Source organism: Lepidochelys kempii, chromosome 4 (genome assembly GCF_965140265.1).
Source record: "Lepidochelys kempii isolate rLepKem1 chromosome 4, rLepKem1.hap2, whole genome shotgun sequence".
NCBI lineage: Eukaryota > Metazoa > Chordata > Testudines > Cheloniidae > Lepidochelys > Lepidochelys kempii.
The window spans coordinates 138725684-138749888 of record NC_133259.1 but is presented as its reverse complement, the minus strand read 5'-3'; the positions used below and the strand labels follow the sequence as shown (position 1 = coordinate 138749888).

At 52.1% G+C, this 24205-nt stretch overlaps 1 protein-coding gene across 4 annotated transcripts in view; it reads left to right on the top strand.

The window, feature by feature from the left end:
- The first annotated feature begins 922 nt into the window (after positions 1-922).
- The window catches only part of DYSF (dysferlin), a 304075-nt gene continuing 280792 nt past the window's right edge, over positions 923-24205 (top strand). For 3 of the 4 annotated variants that reach the window (XM_073343024.1, XM_073343025.1, XM_073343023.1), the window contains exon 1: positions 923-1182. In XM_073343024.1, coding sequence (XP_073199125.1) covers positions 987-1182 — 196 coding nt within the window. In that variant the 5' untranslated portion in view covers positions 923-986. Of the gene's footprint in view, positions 1183-15986; positions 16136-24205 lie in introns of those variants that run through there. The other variant, XM_073343026.1, reaches the window with a different exon arrangement.

Genomic DNA, 24205 nt, shown 5'->3' with positions numbered 1-24205 from the left:
TTAAAAGCTTTGGGGGTCCTCAGCCAGCCAGCGCCGGCGGAATTCAGAGCAGTGTGAGGAAATTGCTGGAAGTCAGGGAGCGGGCTGGGACCGTGTGCCATCGGATCACCAGCAGAGTGCACTGCTCAAAACGCGCGTCCCCAAATGTCTGACAGCGGATCTGGTGGGAATATTCCTATTCGTCATCAGCTGTATTGCTGTCACTTCCAGATACCCCACGCCTTGCAGTAACTTCCAGAGGCCCCTGGCGCTAAACGCAGTATAAACACTAGGGCTGCCAACCCTCCTGGATTGTCCTGGAGTCTCCAGGAATTAAAGATCAACCTTTAATTCAGTGATTCTCAACCAGGGGTACACATACCCCTGGAGATACACAGATCTCTTCCAGGGGGTACATCAACTCGTCTAGATGTTTGCTTAGTTTTACAATGGGCTGCATGAAATGCACTAATGAAGTCAGTACCAACTAAAATTTCACACAGACAATGACTTGCTTATCCTGCTCTATATAGGATACACTGACATGTAAGTACAAGATTTATATTCCAAGTGGTTTATCTTATAATTCGATGGTAAAAATGAGAGAGTCTGCATTTTTCAGTACTAGTGTGGCTGGGACACTTGTATTTTTGTGTCTGATTTTGTAAGCAAGTCGTTTTTAAGGGAGGTGAAACTTGGGGGGTGTGCAAGACAAATCAGCCTCCTGAAAGGGGTACAGTCACCTGGAAAGGTTGAATTAAATGAAAGATTACTTTAATTAAAGATTATGCCATAGGCTGAAACCTTCAGGAATATGTCTAACCAAACCTGGGAACTGCAATAAACACCCCAAGGCAGACACAGTTCCTGCCCCAAAGAGTTTATTGAACTAACCAGTTACTGACTGGCATCTCCTTTGAGCAGGAGGGTCCTTCTTTATACACTCTGAATTCAAATGGGTCCCTTCCCCTTTAAGAGCTGCTTCGCTGTCCCTCTGACAAGTATAAATGTGCCAGCCACTCATATGGCTGAGGGAACAGAAGGGAGACAGGGCTGGCTGCAGGGACATAAACCATCCCAGAGTGAAGCAGGCAAGCCCATCCCCGGCTGAAGGAATGCTCAGGGTTTTCGTTCTCCATGCTGAAAATGTCCAGACACCGGATACAGACATCAGTGACTCTTACTGTTCTGTGGTGTTTGAAGGTAAGAGCCCTGAGATAGCAGGAGGCACCATGAACGGGAGGAAGGGATTGAGTGTTGGCGAAGCAGGGGAGGAGCATTCTGCAGCTGGCACTGCCAGTTGGGGAATAACACGGAACCTCTCCCCTCCTGCTTCCTTTGGGAGGAAACAAGCATTTAAAACCGAAGGGGAAAGCTTCATTGTTGGACAGAAGAATCATGTTGCCCCTTCTTTCTGGTCATTCTCTGGCCCCGCCCACCCATGGCTCCCCAGGCCCTGATGAATGAAAGCCCACAAACCCCTCTGGTGCCATTGTCCCCATTTTACAAGCGGGAAATCGAGGTGCAGAAAAGCAGCCTGAATTGCCCCAGGAGGCTCATTCTGGGGCAGAGAGGGGAGCAGAACCCTGGGACCAGGTCCTGCTTTAGACTGGAGTAAATCCACGGAGGTTAGCAGAGGCATGGGTGTGTCTGAGAGCAGAACCCGGCGGCAGGTTTCTGGACGTTGAAGAATTAAGGTTGCATCCTGTGAAGGATACATATTAGAACTGATTGATGGATGGAGGTTCTCCCAGGCGCCTGGGGCTTGGATGGGGGTTCACTCTGTTCCCTAGCTGTAGAATATTGTGTCTCGAAGCTTCAAGGGCCCAATCCTGGGAGATGCTGAGTGCTTCTGTTGGCTTCAGTGAGAACCGAGCACCTCTTGGGATCATGCCCTAACAGGGAGGGAAAATCCTGGGCTTTGAGCTAACGGTCTATCCTGGGGATTTTTCCAGGCTGCAGAGACACACGCCTGTGGTTTCTAGATCAAGTTACTGTACCTCTCTTTCTTTTAACCCTGGAGTGCACAGAAGGGACCTGCATGTCTAAAATCGTTCTGGGTCTTCCCATGTTGCGTTCAAATTTCCCTGTGCCTCAGCCCACTTATTCCCACTGTGTTTCTGAGACTTCTCGCCAGGCCTCTGCATAGCCCCCCCGGTCCCAGCGTCTCTGCTAGAACCGAGTCTATGACGATGCAAGAAAACAGCATCTGGTAAAGCCTCCAGATCATTTCACGCTATTTATAACCCCCTCTTTGTGGCTGCAGGGCCCTCCTTGGCCCAGTGAAAAGTCTCTGCTCCTGAGAATTGATCCACTTGATTCTGATAGGAGGAAACTGACCTTGCACACAGATCCTGCAGCCAGATAGGTTCCACCAGGGACTTAAGAGGGGCCAGGGCCCCAGCACGGGGGTGAATTTCACTTCTAATGAGTTTGAATCATTACAGCAAAGCACACATGGGAGACTTTCTGGTAGGATTGCAGAGAGAGAGAGAGAGAGAGCAATTAGATAGAAGGCATAGCCGAGTGGTTAAAGCCTGGGAAGTGGGGACCTGGGTTTTATCTTTCACCTATGCAAGTGACTCACTTTGTGACCACAGGCAGGTCATTCCACTGTCTCCGTGCCTCAGTTTCCCTTCTGTTAATTGGGAGAGATTTCCCCCAGCCTCCATGGGGTTGGGAGACCATGCTAACGTTTGCAAAGTGCATTGAGCCCCTCGGAGGGAGGGCACTGTGGGAGTGCAAGGTACCTGGGAGATGGCTACGGTGCCATGTGCTGGGGACATTCGCTCTCCAGGACTCTGGAATGACCAAAGAAGAGACACCCCTCTGTCTGGAGAACCCAGCCAGGGCTTTATACCGGGCCGACTGCATGCTGGGACAGGAGGTAGGAGTTTGGGCAGTGAGCACTGTGCCAATGTGCATTCAGTGCACACACGATCCATGAAGCTCCTACCTCCCTGTCGGGCCTCAATGCCTGCAGAGCTCCCAGCATCTGGGGGCAGAACACGGGGCATGATGCTCAGGAGTGGTGACAGGGAGTCCCAGCCTGTCTCTGGCTGGAAGGCTGGTGACTGCTGGGGCAGATCCATGGGGAATATGGCTAGAGAGGATCTGATCTTAGTGCTGCGAGGGCGTAGTGGAAGGACTAGTGGTCTGGCAGCCCCCTGCCAGATGGGTAGGGCCCTACCAAATTCACCCTCCATTCTGGTCAATTTCAACGCCATAGGCTATGAAAATTAGTCAGTTTCACATTTCAGATGTTTATATCTGAAATTTCAGGGTGTTGTAACTGGGGGGGTCCCGATCCAAAAGGGGGTCGTGGGGGGAGTCACAAGGCTGTTGGGGGGGGTCACTGGATTGCCACCGTCACTCCTGCGCTGCCTTCAGCACCCCCGGAGCTTCCTGCAGTCGCTGCAGGTCGCTGGAGGTGGAAGTGGGTCTGATCTCCCCCACGGTGCTGGGGAGGGACAGGACTTGCTCTTCCCCTGCACTCGGGAAGCTTCGGCAGTTTCATTTGCCTGGCAGAGCCTGTCCTGGACTCCGTCCTGCGGCGTTTGTTTCTCTCTCTCAGCACTGAATGACACAGGCCTGTTCTGCGGCCTAGCCTTCAACCTCTTCCCAGCTGTGGCGTTTGGAGCTTTCTGCCTCTGTGCCTCCGTCAGGACATTTATTTTAGTTTCCTGGAACAGGAGGGGCCCAGGTGGCTCGTGGGTGTTGGGGACACGTTTTCCCTGCTTTCTTGCTCGCCTCAGGACCCAGCAATTGTTAGTGGGGCTTCAAGGATGAGCTAGCAGCTCACAACCCCCCCCACCCCCTCCCCGCAAGCCCTTTCTGTGTCCTGCAGCCACCCCAGCCTGGGAGGGGAGCCCATCAGAGCTTACAGCTGAGCAGGGAAGGGACAGCCCAGGCCAGTGCGTGGTCGGGAGCGGCCGAAGGAACACCGATGTGCCGCAGAGAGCAGCGTGGGTGCTCAGCACGGGGCGCTCTCCCCTCAAAGTCAGCGCTGAGCGCAGTGCTAAGAGGCAGCGCTCTGCAGGGAAGGCTGTAGATGAGACTGTAGGGGGGCCACTGTTATCTCCGAGGGAGGAAGGATGTGGTTAGTGCCGGTCTGGGTTCGAGTCCTGGTTCTACGACAGACTCGCTGTGTGACCTGAGTCTCTCTGTGCAATGGGAGTGCAAGCACTCCCCTATCTCCCAAGGATCTTGGGAGTGAAAGATCTGAGGTGTTGACATACTACAGTACTGGGGCCATTTAAGCTCCTTAGATGATCAACGCTGAGGGGCTGTATTTTGGATGAGACACGAAGCAGAGATCCTGGCCACTTGTGATCATTGCAAGTCCTACGGTACTTTTCATAAGAATAGCAGCATAAGTCTTGGTTTCTTGACCACAACACACTGTGGATAACTACATTCTGGTACCCAAATTTCCTCCACAACATCACTAGTACTTTTCTTCACCTTCTGATGCATAGTAACATTGTGTGTTCCACCCCAGAGACAGTTGCACTTCAGTGGCGGACCAAAGTTTACAGCTAAGCAGGGGCTGGACATCTGAGCAGCGATGGCAGAAGCGATCCCTGGGATACGAGGTGTAGAGCAGTTTGCTTGCAAATCACTTTGGGATCCTTTGGGTTGAACCACATCATGGAATGTAAAAAATTGTACAGACCTGGAATGCATGTCTGCTGTACCCTGGCTGGCTGACTTCCCAGTGGCCCGCAGATTCGTGGTCGCAGGAAGGGAGGGAAGGATCCAGATCCAGGAAGGGAGGGAAGGATCCAGATACTTGGAAATGAGCTTTGTTTTACTAACAGTGTCTCACCCCAGTTACTGTTCAGGAAGCCTTTCTTGCCAGGGGCTGCATGTGTCTCCGGCAGAGGTCGGTGTCCTGGACCGAAGCCGCCTGGGCTCCTGCTGTTGGAACCTGTGGCTCCCCCAGCTTGAGGCCGTGCTTCACGACTGCTGGCACAGGGCTGCTCTCTCTGCTAGAGGTTGCTCGTTTATACTAGGCCCCCTTTGCATGACTCTCCTCGTACTAAAGGGCTGGAGGCGGGAGGAAGTGCCACCAACGACTACTTTAGGAAGGCCCCTTTCCCTTGCCAGAGGGGTGCAAATGGGGCCTGGGTGTAAGATGTGCAGCTGTGGGGAGCTGAGTGGGATTTCAGAGGTCGTGTCATTCTACACTGGAGCAAACCCGAACGCTTTTGAACGTTTTTGTGACAACTGAACTGTGTTGAAATGACCCCTTTGCGCAGAAAAGCGGAGGGGTTTGATTCAGGACGCAGTGGCCTAGTGGTTAGAGCAGCAGCTGGGGTGGATGGAGACCCGGGTGCACGTCTCCGCTTTGCGTGAGTCACGGCAGAGTGTTTCCTCACCCATTCAGAGACCCCCGCAATGTTCCGACCAGCTCTATTTGCCTCCTGAACACTGACATGAGAAACTGACTGCAAAGTGCCTTCAGCCCCGGCTGCTTTAGAGAAACAGAGATTCAGGACCCTCGTGTGACCTGATGCGCTGATGTAAAGCGAGGCGCATACCAGCATGGCTTCATCCAGCCATTGACCAGAGCAAATTGCACAGCGGAAACCCTGCTTTCCATCCGTGCAGCAGGTCTGCATTAGGGGGCTGTACTGGCCGAACTGCACGGATGCTGTTCTACCCCTGCAAATCCTCTGAGAGAGGCAGGGCTTCAGGCCGAGCCGCAGCCTGTGGCTTTGAGAACTGGCGGTGAGCAGGGGGCCGGGCAGCCAGCGTTGTCCGTAGTTGGAGGAAGACGCCTAGTAGAGGGCGGCGACCGGGGTCAGGTGTGGCCTTAGGCACCGTCTTCACTGAGGATCTGGAAAAGGGAGTAATGGCACTTTACTAAGATGTGCAGATGAGGCTGCACTCGGAGGAGTTGCAACCGAGGACAGAGAACAGAGCCCTGGGGGTTTTTTGCCTTCCTCTGTAGCGTGAGGCACGGGTCACTTGCTGGAGGATACTCTGCTCCTTGAAGTCTTTAAACCACAAGTTGAGGACTTCAATATCTCAGGCGTAGGTGAGAGGTTTTTCGCAGGAGTGGGTGGGTGAGATTCTGTGGCCTGCGTTGTGCAGGAGGTCAGACTAGATGATCATAATGGTCCCTTCTGACCTTAGTATCTATGAATCTATGAAATAAACCAAAGGGGCCTGCAGAGACCAGGGACTCCAGCAGAAAATGACCAGGAGGTTCAAGCTGGAAAACTGCAGCCAGTCCCTGGGCAGGGGAGCAGGCCCCACAGGAGAGGCTCGGGGTGAATGAAGGAGGAATCTGGAAAGCCGTGACACTGAGACCCGCACGCCTGGAATCTGAGGGCTCAGCTCTGGGCTTCCCATCAGCAGAAAAATCCTGACCGAGTGGAGGGAGATCAGAGATGTCTGTCTGACCAGCCCCTGTGACTGGGGTATCTCAGCAGGCTTTCATGTATTTATCCTCACCCCCTGCCCCTGTGAAGCAGGGAAAGGCTATCCTCCCCACTATACACCTAGAGAAACTGAGTCACGGAGAGACCAACCGACTGGCACAAGGTCTCCCAGGCCACCTATAGCAGCCTGGGGAATCGCATGCCAGTGTTTAAAGTACCAGGCTAATGCGCTAACCACCAGATCCTCCCCCCACAGCTGAGCCATAAAATAGCCAAGGAGGCTGAGGGTAGGGATGAGGCAAACCTGGAAGAGCTGAATCTGTAATGATTGGCTGAACCACGCCAAAGGGGGCGGGGATGCGAGACCAGCGTCCACGGCTCAGACGGGCAAACACCAAGGAGGGAAGGGATATTTTCCCTCCTTAGAAGGCACTGGAGCCGTAATGGCATGGAATTAAGAAGGGGCAAACTGAGAGTGAATATCAGCAGTGCCTTCTGGACAGTGGGGTGTGGATTCATGTCTCAAAGGGGAGCAGACAGGAACCCATCACTTGGGATGCTTGAAACCCAAGTGCAGTAAACGCTTAATAGGAGACAATTCTGCCCTGGCCAGGAGAGGGACCGGGGGAGCTAACAGATCCTTCCCCACTCTGCTCTTCCTGGTGATGTTGCAAAGTGTGTATCTTGTACAAGAAGAGTCTGATTATCAGAGGTGCTGAGCGCTCATGGCTGCCCATCTCAGTGGGGCGTGGGGAGCACTTCTGAAAATCAGGCCGGAGATTCCTGCCTCCAGGAACACTTTGCTTGTGCACGCTCCCTCTCGCGTTCTTACTTTAAATCCATTTTGTGATGTGCTGAAATTCCAGCTGGTTTCTGGAAAGAACAATTATTAATACTGCCCCAATAATTTACATGCAAGGAGCTCTCTGAGCCTCAAATGTTCATTTTTAACAAACCTTGGAAAACTACGGAAATTCCAAAGGATTGGAAGACAGACAGTGTAGGTCCAATGAAGGGAACTATAGACGGGTTTGCCTCCAAAGCTGTGCTCTGCGCTGTGTGACAGAATTCAAAGGAAACCTTCAAGACACTTTAATCGTTTAAAGAATAATTTCATTACCTGCCATTGTTTCTAATTTCTTTTGCTTTGCTTCTCTGTTTCTTTCCCTTATTAAATGTGCCTTGCAAAGAAAATGGAAATAGGTGTGTGCTTCCCATCCCTTCTTCCTTTACTCTCTGCTTTCCTGACGTGGGCAGAAGGAGATCTGGAAGGGTAATGTTGCTGCTTGTTTTATTTTTCTACCTTAGTAGTGTCGGGAAACTCCTGTCTGGCCTTCCTGGGTTTTGCTGGATGATCCTTGGGAGGCCTCGGTGATGTGAACTGTGAGCGTGCTCAGTGCATGTGGGGAAAAGTGTTTGAATTTTAACAAAACCCTAATTTCTCACAAACGATTACTGAGCATTTGAGTTTATTAAATAAAAACGAACAAACAAAACCCTAATTGTTTCCAACAGCTGAAATATAAAAATCACTCCTTTTCTCAGGACCCTCTGGCCAAGAGAGGTAATGTGCTCCTGGGACATATAAACAGGAGAATCTCAGGTAGGAGTAGAGAGGTTATTTTACCTCTGTGTTTGGCACTGGTGAAATGGCGGCTGGAGTCCTGTGTCCATTTCTGGTGTCCACAATTCAAGATGGTTGTTGATAAATTGCAGAGGGTTCAGAAAAGAGCCACGGGAATGATGAAAGGATTAGAAAACCTGCCTGATAGTTGTAGACTCAAGGAGCTCAATCTGTTTAGCTTAACAAAGAGAAGGTAAATGGGAGAGTTGATCACAGGCTGTAAGTATCAATATGGGGAACAAATATTTAATAATGGGTTTTCAATCTAGGAGACAAATGTATAACACAGTTCAATGCCTGAACGTTTACGGCAGAGACATTCAGGCTGGCAGGTGTACATTTTTAACAGTGACAGTAATTAACCATTGGAACTATTTACCAAGGGTTGTGGTGGATTCTCCATCACGAACAATTTTTAAACCAAGACTTGATGTTGTTCTAGGAATTATTTGGGGGCAGGTCTCTGGCCTGTGCTATACAGGAGGACAGACTGGATGGTCACAGTGGTCCCTTCTGGCCTTGGAATCTATGAGGACTTGATCCAAAGCCCATTGAACTTAACATAGACGCCTCTGGAGGGCAAACGGCTTCGGATGAGACTCTCATTGAACCCAGGGTGGAGAAACGTCAAAACATTTTTAAAGTAAAAAAAAATCAGATTTTTAAATTTAAATAGGCTATTCTATTTAAATTAAATACAGGCTTTTATTTTTTTTAAACTAAACCTGTTTAAAACTAAATTTGAAACTGACAACTTATGTTAAGACCTAAACTTAATGTATGCCATTAATATTATTTAAATGAAATACAAAAATAATATTAAGGGGTACATATTTGCTGCCAAGTTTGAAAGACTGTCCGATGGCTGAACCGGGGGAATTCACCGGCTCAGGACCTGGAACCAGAGGCTGTTGAAGGGGCTGAACTAGCTTTTGAGAGCAGTAGCTTTGTCATTTCAGTTTATTCAGCTGGCTCAGTTCAATGACTATTTCATTCACAGTTAAGAAACCAACGGGGAGTTGTAAAAGCAGGAAACCTTGTTTTCCACCTCCAATCCATGAACGCACACTAGGTGTGAGAGGAGGGATCGACTAGTTCTAAAACCTTGAAGGACCTGGGCCCAGATCCACAAGGGGACTTGCAGGGCTCAGCATTGTGGTGCCTAAGGGAAAATCACTGCAATCCACAAAGCCTGAGTTAGGATCCCAGGCTCCCAATGCAATGAATGTGGAAAGACAGGAACCTTAGCCAATCCACACAAGCCAGCCTGAGCTAGCCCATGGGAGACACTGACAGAAAGGGGTCTGTCCTAAGCCCCACCCTCTCTGGGAGCTAGGCACCTCCCGGCAGCCCGGACGTAGGTTTCCCACCTCTGCTTAGGTTTCAGAGTAACAGCCGTGTTAGCCTGTATTTGCAAAAAGAAAAGGAGGACTTGTGGCATCTTAGAGACTTAATGTTTATTTGAGCATAAGCTTTCGTGAGCTACAGCTCACTTCATCGGATGCTCACGAAAGCTTATGCTCAAATAAATTGGTTAGTCTCTAAGGTGCCACAAGTCCTCCTTTTCTTTTTGCACCTCTGCTTAGTGGGCTACCTATGGCCTTTCTTGGTGGGATGAGCTAGGCACTGGCCTCGTCCCTCACAAGACAGCCAGGGGAGGCGGTGCCCAGAACACTCCCCTGGGTCGGAGGAGACCCAGATTTAATTGCTCCCTCTAGCAGGATTTGAACAAGGGTCCCCCACCGCTCAGGAGCATGTTCTAACCACTGAGCTGTGGGGTATTCTTGCTTACTAGCCCCCGGGCTGTTCTACTATGGAGAAATAGTCAGTGGGCTGGAGCACAGAACGTCTCTAGCCCAGTGCTTAGGTGGGCTGCTCCGGCACCAGTCCCTCTTTCATTATTTATCCACACCGGAACAGCTTCAGCAGGAGAGACCGAAGGAGCCCCACAGCAGAACAGCCCAGAGCTCAGCGAGAGGGAGTAGAACCCAGGGCTCCCACATCCCAGCTGAGTGCTCTAACCGCTAGGCTAAAAGTTAGACAGTGGGGCCCCACCAGTGCCCCTTCCTCCTCCAGCCCTGGGAGCTTGGATGGGACCCAGGCTTGTAGCCGGCCTCTACCCTGCAGGAGGGACAGGCGTTCGCTTGCCCATCTCACCCAGGTTCACGAATCGCTCTGGGCTTAGGCGAGAGATGGGGGTCCCGATGCCGAAAGGGAGCAGCAGCGTACGTGCCCAGAGGCAGAAACCTCTGTACAGAGGGAAGTTTTATCCTGAAAACTTAGCTGCTGAGTGAGTTGAGGACCCTACAGGGTCTGGTGGGAGCTTTGTGGATCTAAATCTGGGGGTTGGTGGATCCCACCTGTAGTGCTCAGAAATAATCAGTTCATTTTACTAACTACAGCTAATGCTTCCTGGGTTTCATTAATCAGTTCGTTTCCCACAGGAGCAGCATTTTTGATAAAATTTTGATAAACCTTTTTGAAAACCAGCCTATTTAAGGTTATTTTATTTCATAAAACAAAATTAAAATGTTACTTTTGCGCATTTGGCTTTGACCTTGACTTTTCAGCCACAGAGAGACGGATGAAAATCACAAGTAAAATAATTAATCATCATCTAGTCAATAAGAAATGTATCCGTCTCCCCTTCCTAAAATAAGAGTGAATGTAAACATTAAGAATCTGAAGTAATGTAAGTTGAGCTGTATAAGTGCTTAAATAAATGGGTATGGATATAGCATATCACACTGCTCCTTTTCACTAACCAGGAGATTTAGTATAAAGACTCTATTTAGTTGCCATGTTTTAATAGTTACTGTTACAGTTCAGGGTGACTGCACCTGTATTTCCCCTTCACGGTGCGGCCCGTGTACCCATTCTAGGCTTCCAGTCTCCCAGCTGCCACCTCTCCTGGCCAGAGACCCATGTCTCTTTCTCTCCTGCCTGGGGTTTTTGCAGGCTGCACAGTTCCCTGCCTACACTCTGAATTCCCCAGCGACACAGACTGCCTCAGCAGGCCGGCTTTGCCTTCCTTCCTCAGAGGCTATAAACAGCGTAAATACCCACGGTTAAGTTACCACCCTGCTCTTCCTAAGCAAGCACATTAATTCTTAAGGGAAGAGCATTACACCCAAAACAATCAGCGAACCAACACTCATGCTAATACGTGTGCCAGAGATCACCGCAAGTCCCACAAGGCCTCTGGTAGGTGAACAAGCCTTCAAACCCCACACAAGGATGCGTCTGTGGTCACAAGTTCATAACAGCTAGGAGCTCAGAACAAACACACTTAGAAATAAGTCTGTCATTCATTGGGTCTTTGGTCCTGGCAATAAGTAATTAGTAGACAGTGGGTTTCTCCTTAGGGTGTAGTTTCAAAAGTATGGATTTGGAGGTGGTTATTTGCATTCCCCTTCTCCCAAATATTTCTAGGAAACCCACTCGACTAAAAATTCCTTCTTGTCTTGACTCTTGTTCAAAAGAGGTTTCAGAGTGATAGCTATGTTAGTCTGTATCAGCAAAAAAAACCGAGGAGTACTTGTGGCACCTTAGAGACTAACAAATTTATTTGGGCATAAGCTTTCGTGGGCTAAAACCCACTTCATCAGATGCATGCAGTGGAAAATACAGTAGGAAGATATATATATACACAGAGAACATGAAAAATGGGGGTTGCCATACCAACTGTAATGAGACCAATTAATTAAGGTGGGCTATTATCAGCAGGAGGGAAAAAAAAACCTTTTGTAGTGATAATCAGGGTGGCCCATTTCAAACAGTTGACAAGGTGTGAGTAACTGTAGGGGAAAAAAATTAGCATAGGGAAATAGTTTTTACTTTGTGTCATGACCCATCCACTCCCAGTCTTTATTCAAGCCTAATTTAATGGTGTCCAGTTTGCAAATTAATTCCAGTTCTGCTGCGTTCAATCCATTAGACCTCCCAGGCCAGCCCAGCTACTGGGGAGGGAGCCGGGATCTAGTTCTTCTTGTTTACCAGCAACACAATTCTTTGCTACGTTCCAGTCAGTTCCAGCTGTGCCACCCCATCGAAGGCAGAGACACGGGCAAGTGTCACTGAGGGCCTGCTTCACCTTTCATTCCGGGGGTGGGGGGGAGAATGGAAGGCTCCCCTCTCGGCTCTCAGACCCCCAGGGGACCTGGTGGGGCCGGCCGCCAGAAAAGCCTGCTCCTGACTTGTAAACATAGCAAATTGGCTTGGTGTGTGTTGGAGAGGACAGTTGTGGCCCCAACTGGTGCCATTTTTAGAGAGTTAGAGCCATATATTGTGGGCCCTTCTCTAGGCCCTCTGCATTGGGGAGAATTTCACCCACCCCCTGTAATATCCTCCCCTGATTGCTACATGCATCGCTGATCAGAGGGAGCCAGGCCTATTGGATTGAGACCTATGGAGGTTCAGCTTTCAGGGCCACACTAGAGTGGAAGCATGGCCTTATGGTTAAGGCTTAGGACTCATGAGTTTAATTCCTGGTTTGTAGAGTCTCTGTAACATTGGCCAGGGTACTACATCTCTTTCTGCTTCAGTTTCCCCATATGAAAATTGAAGTTAATAATTATTTATTTGACCAGTGGTAGATCAGGGCTCCATTGTGCGAGATGCTGTACAAACACAGAACAAAACAACCGTCCATTTCCTGGAGGAGCTTACCATCCAAGTATTACTACATCCCGACCACACAGGAGGGTACATAATTAATGTTTGAGAGGTGTTCCATCTTGATTGGGGGGATGTAACTAATTATCCAGGCAGATTGGTTCATACAGATCACTTGCACTGCATGAACTGGAGGGAATTTTGCTACAGGAAAAATTGTTTTATCCTGCCAGGAATACACACCCCACGCTCACCCAGCAGGGGGTGTCCTGGGGCTGTGTTTTAGCAATTCAAGCCATTCTCGACTATAGGCCTTTCACGGTGCCCATGCACGTTCGCTATCCCTTGTTAGCAATAATTCAGGCAACTGTACGTCTGGCTAGTGCATTTCAACATCGCTTCCTCCATGGCCGGATTGTCAGCTGCTCCCAGTTCCTTCCCCTTGCTTGCCTCTCTCCCAGGAGCTGAACACAACCCTTTAAAGAAGATCAAGAAACCACTTGGTGGGAATGGGGGAGCCAGGTAGCCCTTAGAAACGTTCTCATCCCAAATTCATGGCTAGTCGCTTAGCAGACTCTTCTGCGCTGCGTCCCATTAACTCCTCATGGCCACCCAAACTGAGGCAAAGCACAATACGGTCCTTGCTGGGTGAAGAGCATCCCACGGGAAATCAGGAGACATCTTATTTCCTAGGTTTCAGAGTAGCAGCCGTGTTAGTCTGTATTCGCAAAAAGAAAAGGAGTACTTGCGGCACCTTAGAGACTAACCCATTTATTTGAGCATAAGCTTCTGTGAGCTACAGCTCACTTCATCGGATGCATGCAGTGGAAAATACAGAAGATGTTTTTGGGGTGCATCCCACTCTCCTGTTGGATTTGTGCTGGAAATGGCCCACCTTGATTATCATACACATTGTAAGGAGAGTGATCACTTTAGATAAGCTATTACCAGCAGGAGAGTGGGGTGGGGGGAGAGAAAACCCTTTGTAGTGATAAACACCCACTTTTTCAAGGTTTGCATGTATAAAAAGATCTTCTGCAGTTTCCATGGTATGCATCCGATGAAGTGAGCTGTAGCTCACGAAAGCTCATGCTCAAATAAATGGGTTAGTCTCTAAGGTGCCACAAGTAGGCCTTATCTTATTTCCTAGCATCTCTCATTCATGTGCAAAGACTGTCTGGAGCCATGGAGTCAATCTCCGTGTGTATCTGGAGGCTCTGGGGCCTGGTCTGTGTGACCTACTAGTCAATGTCGCCTACGTATCCCACCTGACCCACAGGCGGGGAGCATGGTACAGTCTCTTCAGCTCAAGCTGTAGCAGCCCTGGAGTTTAGCTCTGAAGGTTTTTCACTTTCATCCTTGAGACTGGCAAACCTGGCACTGGCTACCTGAATGTTACGCTTATTGGCCGCACACCTTGCGTCAGATTAGTTCCACCAAGTGGCTGGATGCCTCACCTGGGGAAGAGAGTCTGTGAGGTTTTGTTGTTCGCAAAGTGCTCTTTGGTCCTGGGATGGACGAGAGAAGGGCCAAGGATTATTAATCCTTACTGGGGTTTAGACGTCAAAGGGGATTGATTGGTACCTTAAAAATACCTTCAATAGACAACTTATATCAGCATTTGCCTTTCCACTGCTTCCTTAGGCTGTGCCCATGCTCCATTGTGCATCTTTTTTAATGTTCTTTAAAGCTCTGTGCTCAGTTGTCAAAAGGAAAATCAAATGAGGAGAAGGCCAGCGACCTGACCGGCTTGTCCACCTTGTTAGCTACAAAGCCTGAATTAGTGAGGCAATCTGCCTGTTGGATTGTGGCTAGAAAGGGGACAGATCCTGCAGGATTTCCATGCACAGAACCCCCTATTGGCGTCAATGGGAGTTCCATGCACAGAAGGAATAGTAGAATCAGGCCCACAGATTGCAATTATTGCTAGCCCCAGGCAGCTGAATTGCTAAAGAACATTGCACTGATGGGAGATAGTTGCTCTTTGGATGTAGCTAGGCAGGGCAGCAATTAAATAGCCACTGGATGACTGGATTGTTGCTAGACAGGGTTGCAGTATTATAGGCACTGGCCAGCCAGACCAGTTCCTAGCCAGGGTGGCAGTGAAGTAGCCACTGGCTGGCCGGACCGGTTGGTAGCCAGGGTGGCCGTGAAGTAGCCACTGGCCAACCAGACCAGTTGCTAGCCAGGGTGGCAGTGAAGTAGCTGCTGGCTGGCCGGACTGGTTGCTAGCCAGGGTGACACTGAAGTAGCCGTTAGCCGGCCAGACCGGTTGCTAGCCACGGTGGCAGTTAAGTAGCCACAGATCGGCTAGCTAGGGTGGCAGTGACGTAGCCGCAGGCTGGCCAGAACAGTTGCTAGCCAGGGTAGGAGTGAAGTAACTGCTAGCTGGCTGGACCGGTTGCTAGCCAGGGTAGCAGTTAAGTAGCCACAGACTGCCTGGACCGGTTGCTAGCTACGGTGGCAGTGAAGTAGCTACTAGCCAGCCAGACCAGTTACTAGCCGGGGAGGCAGGGAGGTAGCCGCGGGCCGGCCGGACCCGTTGCTAGCCGGGGAGACGGGGAGGTAGCTGCGGGCCGGCTGGACCCGTTGCTAGCCGAGGAGACGGGGAGGTAGCCGCGGGCCGGCTGGACCCGTTGCTAGCCGGGGAGGCGGGGAGGTAGCCGCGGGCCGGCTGGACCCGTTGCTAGCCAGGGAGGCAGCCGCGGGCCGGTTGCTAGCTGGGGAGGCAGGGAGGTAGCCACTAGCCAGCCAGAGCGGTCGCTAGCTGGGGAGGCAGGGAAGTAGCCGCGGGCCGGCCGGGCCAGTTGCTAGCCGGGGAGGCAGGGAGGTAGCCGCGGGCCGGTCGCTAGCCGGGGAGGTAGCCGCGGGCCGGTTGCTAGCCGGGGAGGCAGGGAAGTAGCCGCGGGCCGGCCGGCCCGGTTGCTAGCCGGGGAGGTAGCCGCTAGCCGGGGAGGCAGGGAAGTAGCCGCGGGCCGGTCGCTAGCCGGGGAGGCGGGGAAGTAGCCGCGGGCCGGTCGCTAGCCGGGGAGGCGGGGAAGTAGCCGCGGGCCGGTCGCTAGCCGGGGAGGCGGGGAGGTAGCCGCGGGCCGGTCGCTAGCCGGGGAGGTGGGGAAGTAGCCGCGGGCCGGTCGCTAGCCAAAGAGGCGGGGAAGTCGCCCCCGGGCTGGTCCGTGGCCGGCAGCAGGTGCTGCTGAGCCCCGCTCCCAGGCCCCGCCCACGGCTCTCAGCGGCGCCCCCTGCTGGCCCAAGCGGCTGCGTGCGCCCCGCGCCGGCGGGGCGGATGCTGGCGGGACCGGCTGCCCGCAGCCTCCCGGCCGGCCGCGCCGAGGCGCTCCAGGGGCCGGCGCCGCAGCCGCTCGTCCCGCGCCCCACTCGCCGCCGCCCCGCCGCAGCGCTCGGTCTCCCCGCCCTGCGCCCCCGGCCGGCGGAGCCATGCTGCGCTGCCGGCTGCACGGAGCCTCCAGCCTCCCCAACCTGGAGAAGCGGGACAAGCAGAGCGACCCGGTGGCCAGCCTGACTTTCCGAGGTGAGGGGGTGCCGGGGGGGACAGGGCACCCGACCCCCATGGCCGCTCTTACAGGGGAGGGGTTTTTTGGGGGGGCAGCCGGGGAACAGCCCCCTCCCCTGCTGTTGGTCTCCCTGGGTGCAGGCTCTGGTTAAGTTGCAGCAGCCCTGGGCAGAGATCAGCCCCCCCCGGGGCGCTGGCAAGGAGACGGGTCTGATCCCGGGGGGCGCCGGTGTGAGTCCGGGGGCCCTGGCTGCAGCCGACGGATCGACCCCGGGTAGGCACCGGTCTCTGTGGAGGGGATTCCTGTTTCTACTCCCCTGCTCCCCGATGTTTCCATGCAGCCCCCCCCAGTGTAGATGCTCTATCCTGGGTGTGAATCCAGACAGAGAGACGCTGCTGGAGACACCTGCCCTGGGTTTTCCTGTCCTTCCTTGCCTTGGCACCTCGGCTCCCAGCACCTTTTCATGTTTTGAAGTCCGTTTATCTTAAATTTGTCAGCCCGGCTGCTCCTGTCTGGTGTGCGTCTAGGCCCTGCAGTGCTCCAATACCCCGGCAGTGAGCCTGGATAAAACCCTGATTATTATTGGAATGCCCCTAGCCCCCAGGCGGGACCGGAGCTCCATTGTGCAGGGCGCTGAATCAACAAGTAATAATAAGACCTAGCTCTTAGCGTCAGGAGAGCTCAAAGTGTTTTACAAAGGAGGTCAGTATCCTGACCCCCATTTTACAGATGGGAAAACTGAGGCACAGGCAGGTAAAGTGGCTTGCCCAAGGTCACCCAGCAGGCTGGTAGAGAAGCCGGGAATAGAACCCAGGTCTCCTCGCCCCCTAGTTCTCTATCCACTAGGTCATGCTGCCAGAGTCTCATGGGTGACCCCTTGTGCCCACATAGAGCTCCATGGACTTCAGTTGCAGTCTGCATGGGCACAAGGGTTCATCAACATGGATCTGGGCTAAAGGGACAGAATATGGAGGGCTTCCAGTCTAGGAGACGCAAGGGGCTGTACGGGGAGGATACGCACAATGTGCTGATGAACTAGTAGGATTTCACTAGTGATGGGTTTTGTTGCATGCGAGCTGTGGCTTGTGGTTTTACTCGGGTTGGGGGTTTACAATTCCAGAAGCCGATCTACCTGAACTGTTGCTAGCCGGTGGGTGAGGGGAGGTTTATAGAAAAGCCTTTTTCCTACGTGAATCAAGCGTGTTACTAACTCGGGGCAGTTTTTGCTAGTAGGCGGGGTGTGGGGGGAAAGGTTTTCCCTGTATAGGTGGGGGAGGATGAAGAGTTTCCCAGGTTATGTTGTTAAATGGTCACTTTACTGAAAGCTCAGGGCACTGATGAGGTGATGCCGTCTTCATCAACCCAGGTGAAGGGCTGCCACAAATACAGCCCCCCCCCCCCGCAGAATAAACATCAAAGGGAAAAGTTATGGGCCAGGTCTGCCGCTGCTGTAGATCACCTTCATTGAAATCAGTAGAGCTCTGGTGATTTAGACCAGCTGAGGATCTGGCCCAAGACCTTCCTAATTAGACAGCTGAGGATCGGGCATGAATTCTGCTTTACAGGCTACTTTCTGCATTCTTGTACATGGTGCTCGGTACTACCGCTAAGGTCGTGGTAGAAATGGAGAGACGGAGTTAGGAACCCTGGTCGGTAATAAAAGGTCCCAGTGGATTTTTGCATGCCATACAGGTAAATATGGCATGGCTGTGTATATGTAGGTATGTCTTTGTTCCCACTGCTGTCTGTGGTCTCCAATGCCCTAATATCTGAGTCCCTAATTAAAGTGTAGATGGGTCTTTATTTTTGAAATATATTTAAAGGGGCAACATTTAATTTTGTTTTTAAAGATCAAAAACCCATTGGGTGTGGGGAGCTAACAGGTCCCCCAGGCTGTTACTGGATCTGCAGAGGCAGATCTCTTTGCAGGATTGGGACTCAAATTTGGGTTAAAACAGGCAGAATTTTAGGAACCACCTTTTCATTATTTATCCTGTTTTGCTCTTTCCCATGTCTCTGGACTTGGCACTTGAAAGAATGTGGTCAGTTTCACGTTCGTTTCTAGTCAGTTTCCCTTGGGGACTCTCATAGGCCTGCCTCTCAAATGTCTCTGCAATCAGTCCCAAACATACCTGCCTTCCATGCAGATTTGGTGCCACTTCGCTTTTCATGGTGGCAATAACTTCCATCAGCAATAAGGAAGCATGAAACTAAGACACAGGCAGAGATCCTGATTCAGGAAAGCATGTGAGCAGTGAGCTTGACGTCTCTGAGGCTTAAGCACATGTATAAAGTTAAGCACCCGCTTAAATGCCCTGCTGAACAGGGAGGTTTTCCTGAATGGGGGCCGGTTATTTATGCTCAAGGAAAGATCCTACAGCAATTTCAGTTTCCTGAATGAGTAACTTCTGTGTGTCTCTCCTTTTGGGGCTCAGGCAGGTCCTCGCGAGGCTGAGAGGTATGCTTGGGCACTGGCCCAAGGCGGCAATGTATTGGGCCCCCATCCTGGGCTCACGTATGTAGGCAGAGCAGCTTCAGGTGTGAGGTCTTGAGCCATAGTCTGGCAAAGACTCACACTTGTTGATCTTTATGACTGGTGAGTAGTTCCACTGAACTCAGTGGGATGCCTTGAAGTGCATAAAAGTTAAGCATGTGGCTTGCGGGGCCAGGGTCTTGGTTTGCAAACATCAGAGGGGAACGTGTCAATTCACTCCCTCCCCAAGCCAGGTTTCCTCTGAATTGCTCTCTGAAAAGCAAAACAAACAGCCCATTAAAGTATCTTTGTAAAATTCTTTAAAACAACAACAAAACCTAAATTTTGGCCCACCCCTAAGCCTGGCTACCAGGTTCACAAGCCTGGATCGCAGCGCTGGGATTTACATGCATTCGGATTCTGTGAATCTGCTTGGAATTACAGTGACCATATATAGTCATAGTGAACGCTGTGTGTGACGAACAGACGGAAGGAGGGGAAGAAAAACCATCAGGCAAACCTTTTGGGAAGCCTTTGGCATTTGAGTCACTGCTATTGTTTTTGTGCCTCACGCGAAAGGCTTTTCCTTTTCCTTTTCCCCTTTGCACAAACTGACTAGCACCCAGAAACGCCATCACTAGGGCTAAAGGCTGCATGCACCAGGGGGTTGGTGGAGTCTTGGTGATGATCATGCTTTTCAAACTCAAACTGGAAACAAGGCTGGGGGGTAATCAACCATAGAAGGTACCTAGCGCCATGGTGGATTCTGCACGGGACTGGAAGGCCCTCCTGGGTCATAGCATCCAGTCCCCTGTTCTCAGAGGCAACCCCCTCTTATCATTCGGTTCATAAGCTTCTCACGCTCCATCTTTAAACTAGTTCGGTGATTTGCCCCAGTGCAGCGGGAAGCTGTCCTGGAACCTCCCGCCTCTGAGAGTTAGAAACCTAATTTCCAGCCGAAGTTTACTCCTGGCCACTTGTTCTTTTTCCAACATGGTCTTCTAGCTTTGGCAGCTCTTCTCCCTCCCTGAAGTATTTGCAGAGAGCAATCCGATTCCTTCTCACCCTGCATTTTCAGGGACGGCAGTTTGTATAAATTTGTAAAAAAAATTTGTATAATTTTTGGTGGTGCCCAGAATGGGTCCAAATCCTGCCCCCCTCCCACACACCTGTCGAAGGCTCTGGGAGGGTATTTGAGTGCATGAGGAGTGTGGGCTCTGGGCTGGGGCAGGGGGGTTGGGGTGCCGGAGGGGGTGCTGGGTGCAGGCTCTGGAAGGGAGTTTGGATGCAGGGTGTGGGCTCTGGGCAGGGGGTGAGGGGTGTGGGCTCTGGGAGGGAGTTTGGGTGCGGGGTGCTGACTTTGGGCTGGGGGAGGGGATTGGGGTGCAGAAGGGGTGAGGGGATGGGCTCTGGGAGGGAATTTGGGTGCAGGAGGGGTTGCAGAGTCGGGCTCTGGGAGGCAGTTTGGGTGTGGGCTGGGGCAGGGGGTTGGGGTGCAGAAGGGGTGAGGGGATGGGCTCTGGGAGGGAATTTGGGTGCAGGAGGGGTTGCAGAGTCGGGCTCTGGGAGGCAGTTTGGGTGCTGGGTGCAGGCTCTAGGCTGGGGCAGGGGGTTGGGGTGCAGGAGGGGTGCAGGCTCCGACCAGGCGGCGCTTACTTCAGGTGGCTCCCGAAAGCAACCGGCACATCCCTGTGGCAGCAGCTCCTAGGCGGGAAGGGCCGGGAGGTTTCTGTGCGCCGCTGCCCGCAGGCCCCGCCCCCACAGCTCCCATTGGTCACAGTTCACGGCGGCCAATGGGAGCTGTGGAGTTGGCGCTCTGGGCGAGGGCAGCTTGCAGAGACATGAACCCCCGCCCCCCGGGGCCTCAGGGATGTGCCAGCTGCTTCCGGGAGCGGTGCAGAGCGAGGCCGGGCGGGAAGCCCACCTTAGCTCCACTGCTTTGCCAGTAGCGGTGGCTGGGGGCCCCCGGGCCCTTTTAAATCGCCTGGGGGCGGCCGGTGGGGCCAGGAGGCGCGTGGGGGTGTCAGGTGGGGCCAGGGGAGAGACCTGGCCCCGAACATTGGTGGAGCCCTGAATATTCCTGGAGCACGGGCACCATGGGCCCATCTAACTCTCCACCCCTCTGCATTTTGCCAGGCTAAACAAGCCAAGCTCTTAGGCTCTGCTGGTAAGGCAGGGTCTTTCCATTCCCCTGAGCCTCCGAGTAGCCCTTCTCGGCACCTCTCCTCCATCACTTCAAGCCTTTAGATCCAAGACTGGATGTCTCTAAAAAATAATCTGCAGTTCAATTAAGAGTTAGTGAACTTTTTTGCAGGAATCCCTGGATGAGGGTCTTTGGCCTGGGCTATGGTTCATTAAAACCCATGAATCTGTCGATCTCTAAGTACTTTACAAATGTGGGCAAACATTTTGCAGAAAGGGAAACGGAGGCACGGAGCAGTTAAATGACTTGCCCAAAGCAAAGCAGCACGTTGGTGGCAGGGGTAAGGATAGGCCCCAGGAGTCCTGATTTACCAGCACCAGGCTTGCTCTGCTATGTCATAGGTGCCCCTTATGTCCTGCCCTGGGCTGAGTTATTCCTGATCCAGCGGGGTGGTGAAGTCCTGGCATTAACTAGCCACGTACCCCTCAAAGAAGATTGATTGGATGGTGGAGGTGTGAGGGAAGCAGCATACCTGCGGCGTCTCCGGTAAGGCAGCGTCTGTGCTGTAGCCCAGGTGCTTTAAAGCAGGGGTCTCAAACTCAAATCACCACGAGGGCCACATGAGGACTAGCACAGTGGGTCCACCCCACCTGCTGCCCCCACCCCCACTCCACCCCTTCCATGAGGCCCCACCCCTTCACCGCCCCGGTTCCAACCCCTTCCCCAAAGTCCCGCGACTCCGCCCCCTCCCTGTCCCTAATTCCAACCCCTTCCCCAAATCCCCGCCTCTTCTCCGCCTCCTCCCCTGACCGCGCAGCTCCCCGCTCCTTCCCCTCCCTCCTGGAAAGCGCTAAGCACCACCAAACAGCTGTTTGGCGGTGGAAAGCACCTGGAGGTAGGCAGAGGAGCGGGGACACGGCACGTTTGGGGGACGAGGGGTAGCGGGGGAGGGGAGCTTGGTGGTCGCAGGAAGTAACTTGGGGTGGGGGTGCGGGGAGCTCGGCGGACCGCAGCAAATAACTCTGCGGGCTGTGTGTTTGAGACCCCTGCTTTAAAGGAAAACACGTTTATGCTGCGGATTCAGGCTGGAGTCTCCCTGGGATCCTGACCATCTGTGGTCATTAAAGAACCCTCATGGCAAGTTTTGCGAGTGTCATGACCAGAAATGAACCGAAATCTGGTTCGTTCCGTATTATTTTTACACACATTCCTCCTCGGCAGAACAAAATACTCCTCTTCATTTCCCATCCTAAACTATTGCACAGTGTCCCTGCGTACTGGTAAATGGCTGTGGTGTCCCACCCCAGAGGTTGCTGCATTTCAGTCCCTATGTGATTTTTTTTTTTTAACGGCTGTGGGATCCTCTGGCTGGGATCACTGAGCCCACTGTCTGTCCTTCACAAATAGTAAATAGTACCGAGGAGCATGCTGTAATTGACAGTCACATTCAGATGCGCATGTGACACCTGAATTGCTGCCTGGTTTGGTGTTGGGCATGATGACCCCCAAAATCATTGATCTTCCGCAACCAGTTCAAGCTTCTTGTTCTTGTCAACAAAACCCTGCACAACTCCGCCCAGACCTATCCCCATGCCTGCCCCGCGGCGTACAGAGCTTTTGGGCAGAGTGCTGGCCATAAGAGGTATGGACCTGTATCTTCAGTCTTTGGGATGTTACTTTCAGATTAAATGAAGCAACCACCACTAACAGAGCCCATCTGAAAATCGCCAAGCAGGGGAGGGCACCTAGTGACTTGCTTTGGAAGGTGCTGAAGCAGGAGAAGAGCTGGTTCTGCAGATCACAGGAAAAGGCCTCTTCATTAGGTTCTGCAGCGCCATACCTCACAGCTTGTCTCACTGAAGTCAGGGGCAGGGGGATGCTGCAGATTTACGCCAGTGTGCTTGAGATGAAACACTGGCTCAGTGTAAAAAGAAAAGGAGGACTTGTGGCACCTTAGAGACTAACCAATTTATTTGAGCATGAGCTTTCGTGAGCTACAGCTCACTTCATCGGATGCATACCGTGGAAACTGCAGCAGACTTTATATACACACAGAGAATATGAAACAATACCTCCTCCCACCCCACTCTCCTGCTGGTAATAGCTTATCTAAAGTGATCATCAGGTTGGGCCATTTCCAGCACAAATCCAGGTTTTCTCACCCTCCATCCCCCCCCCACAAATTCACTGTAGAATCTAGTACAGCTGCTGTTAGCAAGGTAATGCACCTTGGTGGGGAAGGATGGTGTTGAGGTTAAGGCATAGGATTGGGGGGCAGCGGGGATCTTTACTAGGGTCAACTGTAGACTTACTCACTTGGTTTGAGCAAGCCACGGCCTCGCACTGTGCCTCAGTTTGCCCATCTGTAACGGGGGCAATAACTCTTCCTTTCCTCTCAGAGGAGCACTGGCGATAAACCAGTAAAGTGCTTTGAGGTCCTCTGGTGATGGTGGCGCTGAAGGAGGTGAAACACTATCATCAGCTTTTTTTAACAGGGCCTGGGCTGCAGATATAAGAGGGACGGAGGCAGAAGAAAAACAGGAGGGAGCTGCCCTTAAACCATTGAATTAAATACCAAGGAACTGTGGGGTCAAGGGGGCTGATGGAGCATGGGTGCTCATGTCTCTCTCTTGTAGCTGCTCTGCAGAGAGAAGAGCCTGCTGCTTACCCACACCTCGGGAACTGCTGCTTCAGCTCAACTGCCAGAGGCTTGTGCTGAAGGTTGCATCTTTGAGCCCCGCTGATGACTCTGGGGCATGTGTGGTTATGCTAGTGGGGGAAGGCTGGGAAAAGCTGGAGTGAAGTTGGTGGGCCTTGCTGCAAACCTTCATTCAGGATACATGTAAGAACCAGTCAAGCTCATTAAGGGAACCAGCTAGCTCAAACCATAGCAGCCTCCACCCTAAGCTTGGGCACATGGAAATGCTTGAGTAGAAGCAGAGAATGGAGACTGATATAGCAAATGCAGGAGCTGGGGCATTGACTGGTGGAGCTGTGTGTCTCTGTGTGAGAGAATCAGCAGAGAAACAGAGAGAAGGAAGGAGCAAAGAATCCACAGGGAAGCCATGATAGCATGACACCGAGGGAAAAAAAGCTAAAAGAGAGAGCTTTTGGGCAAAGTGCTGGCTGGAAGAGGCCTGTAACTGTGAATCAGTCTCCTGTTTTTTGATTCCTTCTGTATTCAGAGAAAAAGGACTTCATACATTCTTTTGCAAATAGACAGTATTGCACTAAAGAACAGACCTGATTCCATCATCAAATCTCCCAATGAAAACAGCCCCAACACCCTGAAAATTGGATTGGCTCAGAAAGGGATAACCATAAACATACTGCCTGTGGATCTGTAGCATGTGGGTGGCTTCAGCCGGCAGCTGCCATGTACATGAGGGTGTGATGGGACACGCTCCTGTCCCACTGCCAGCTAGCCTAACATCAGGCAGTGCCAATTCGGTGTGCTCCTGCAGCGTGTGC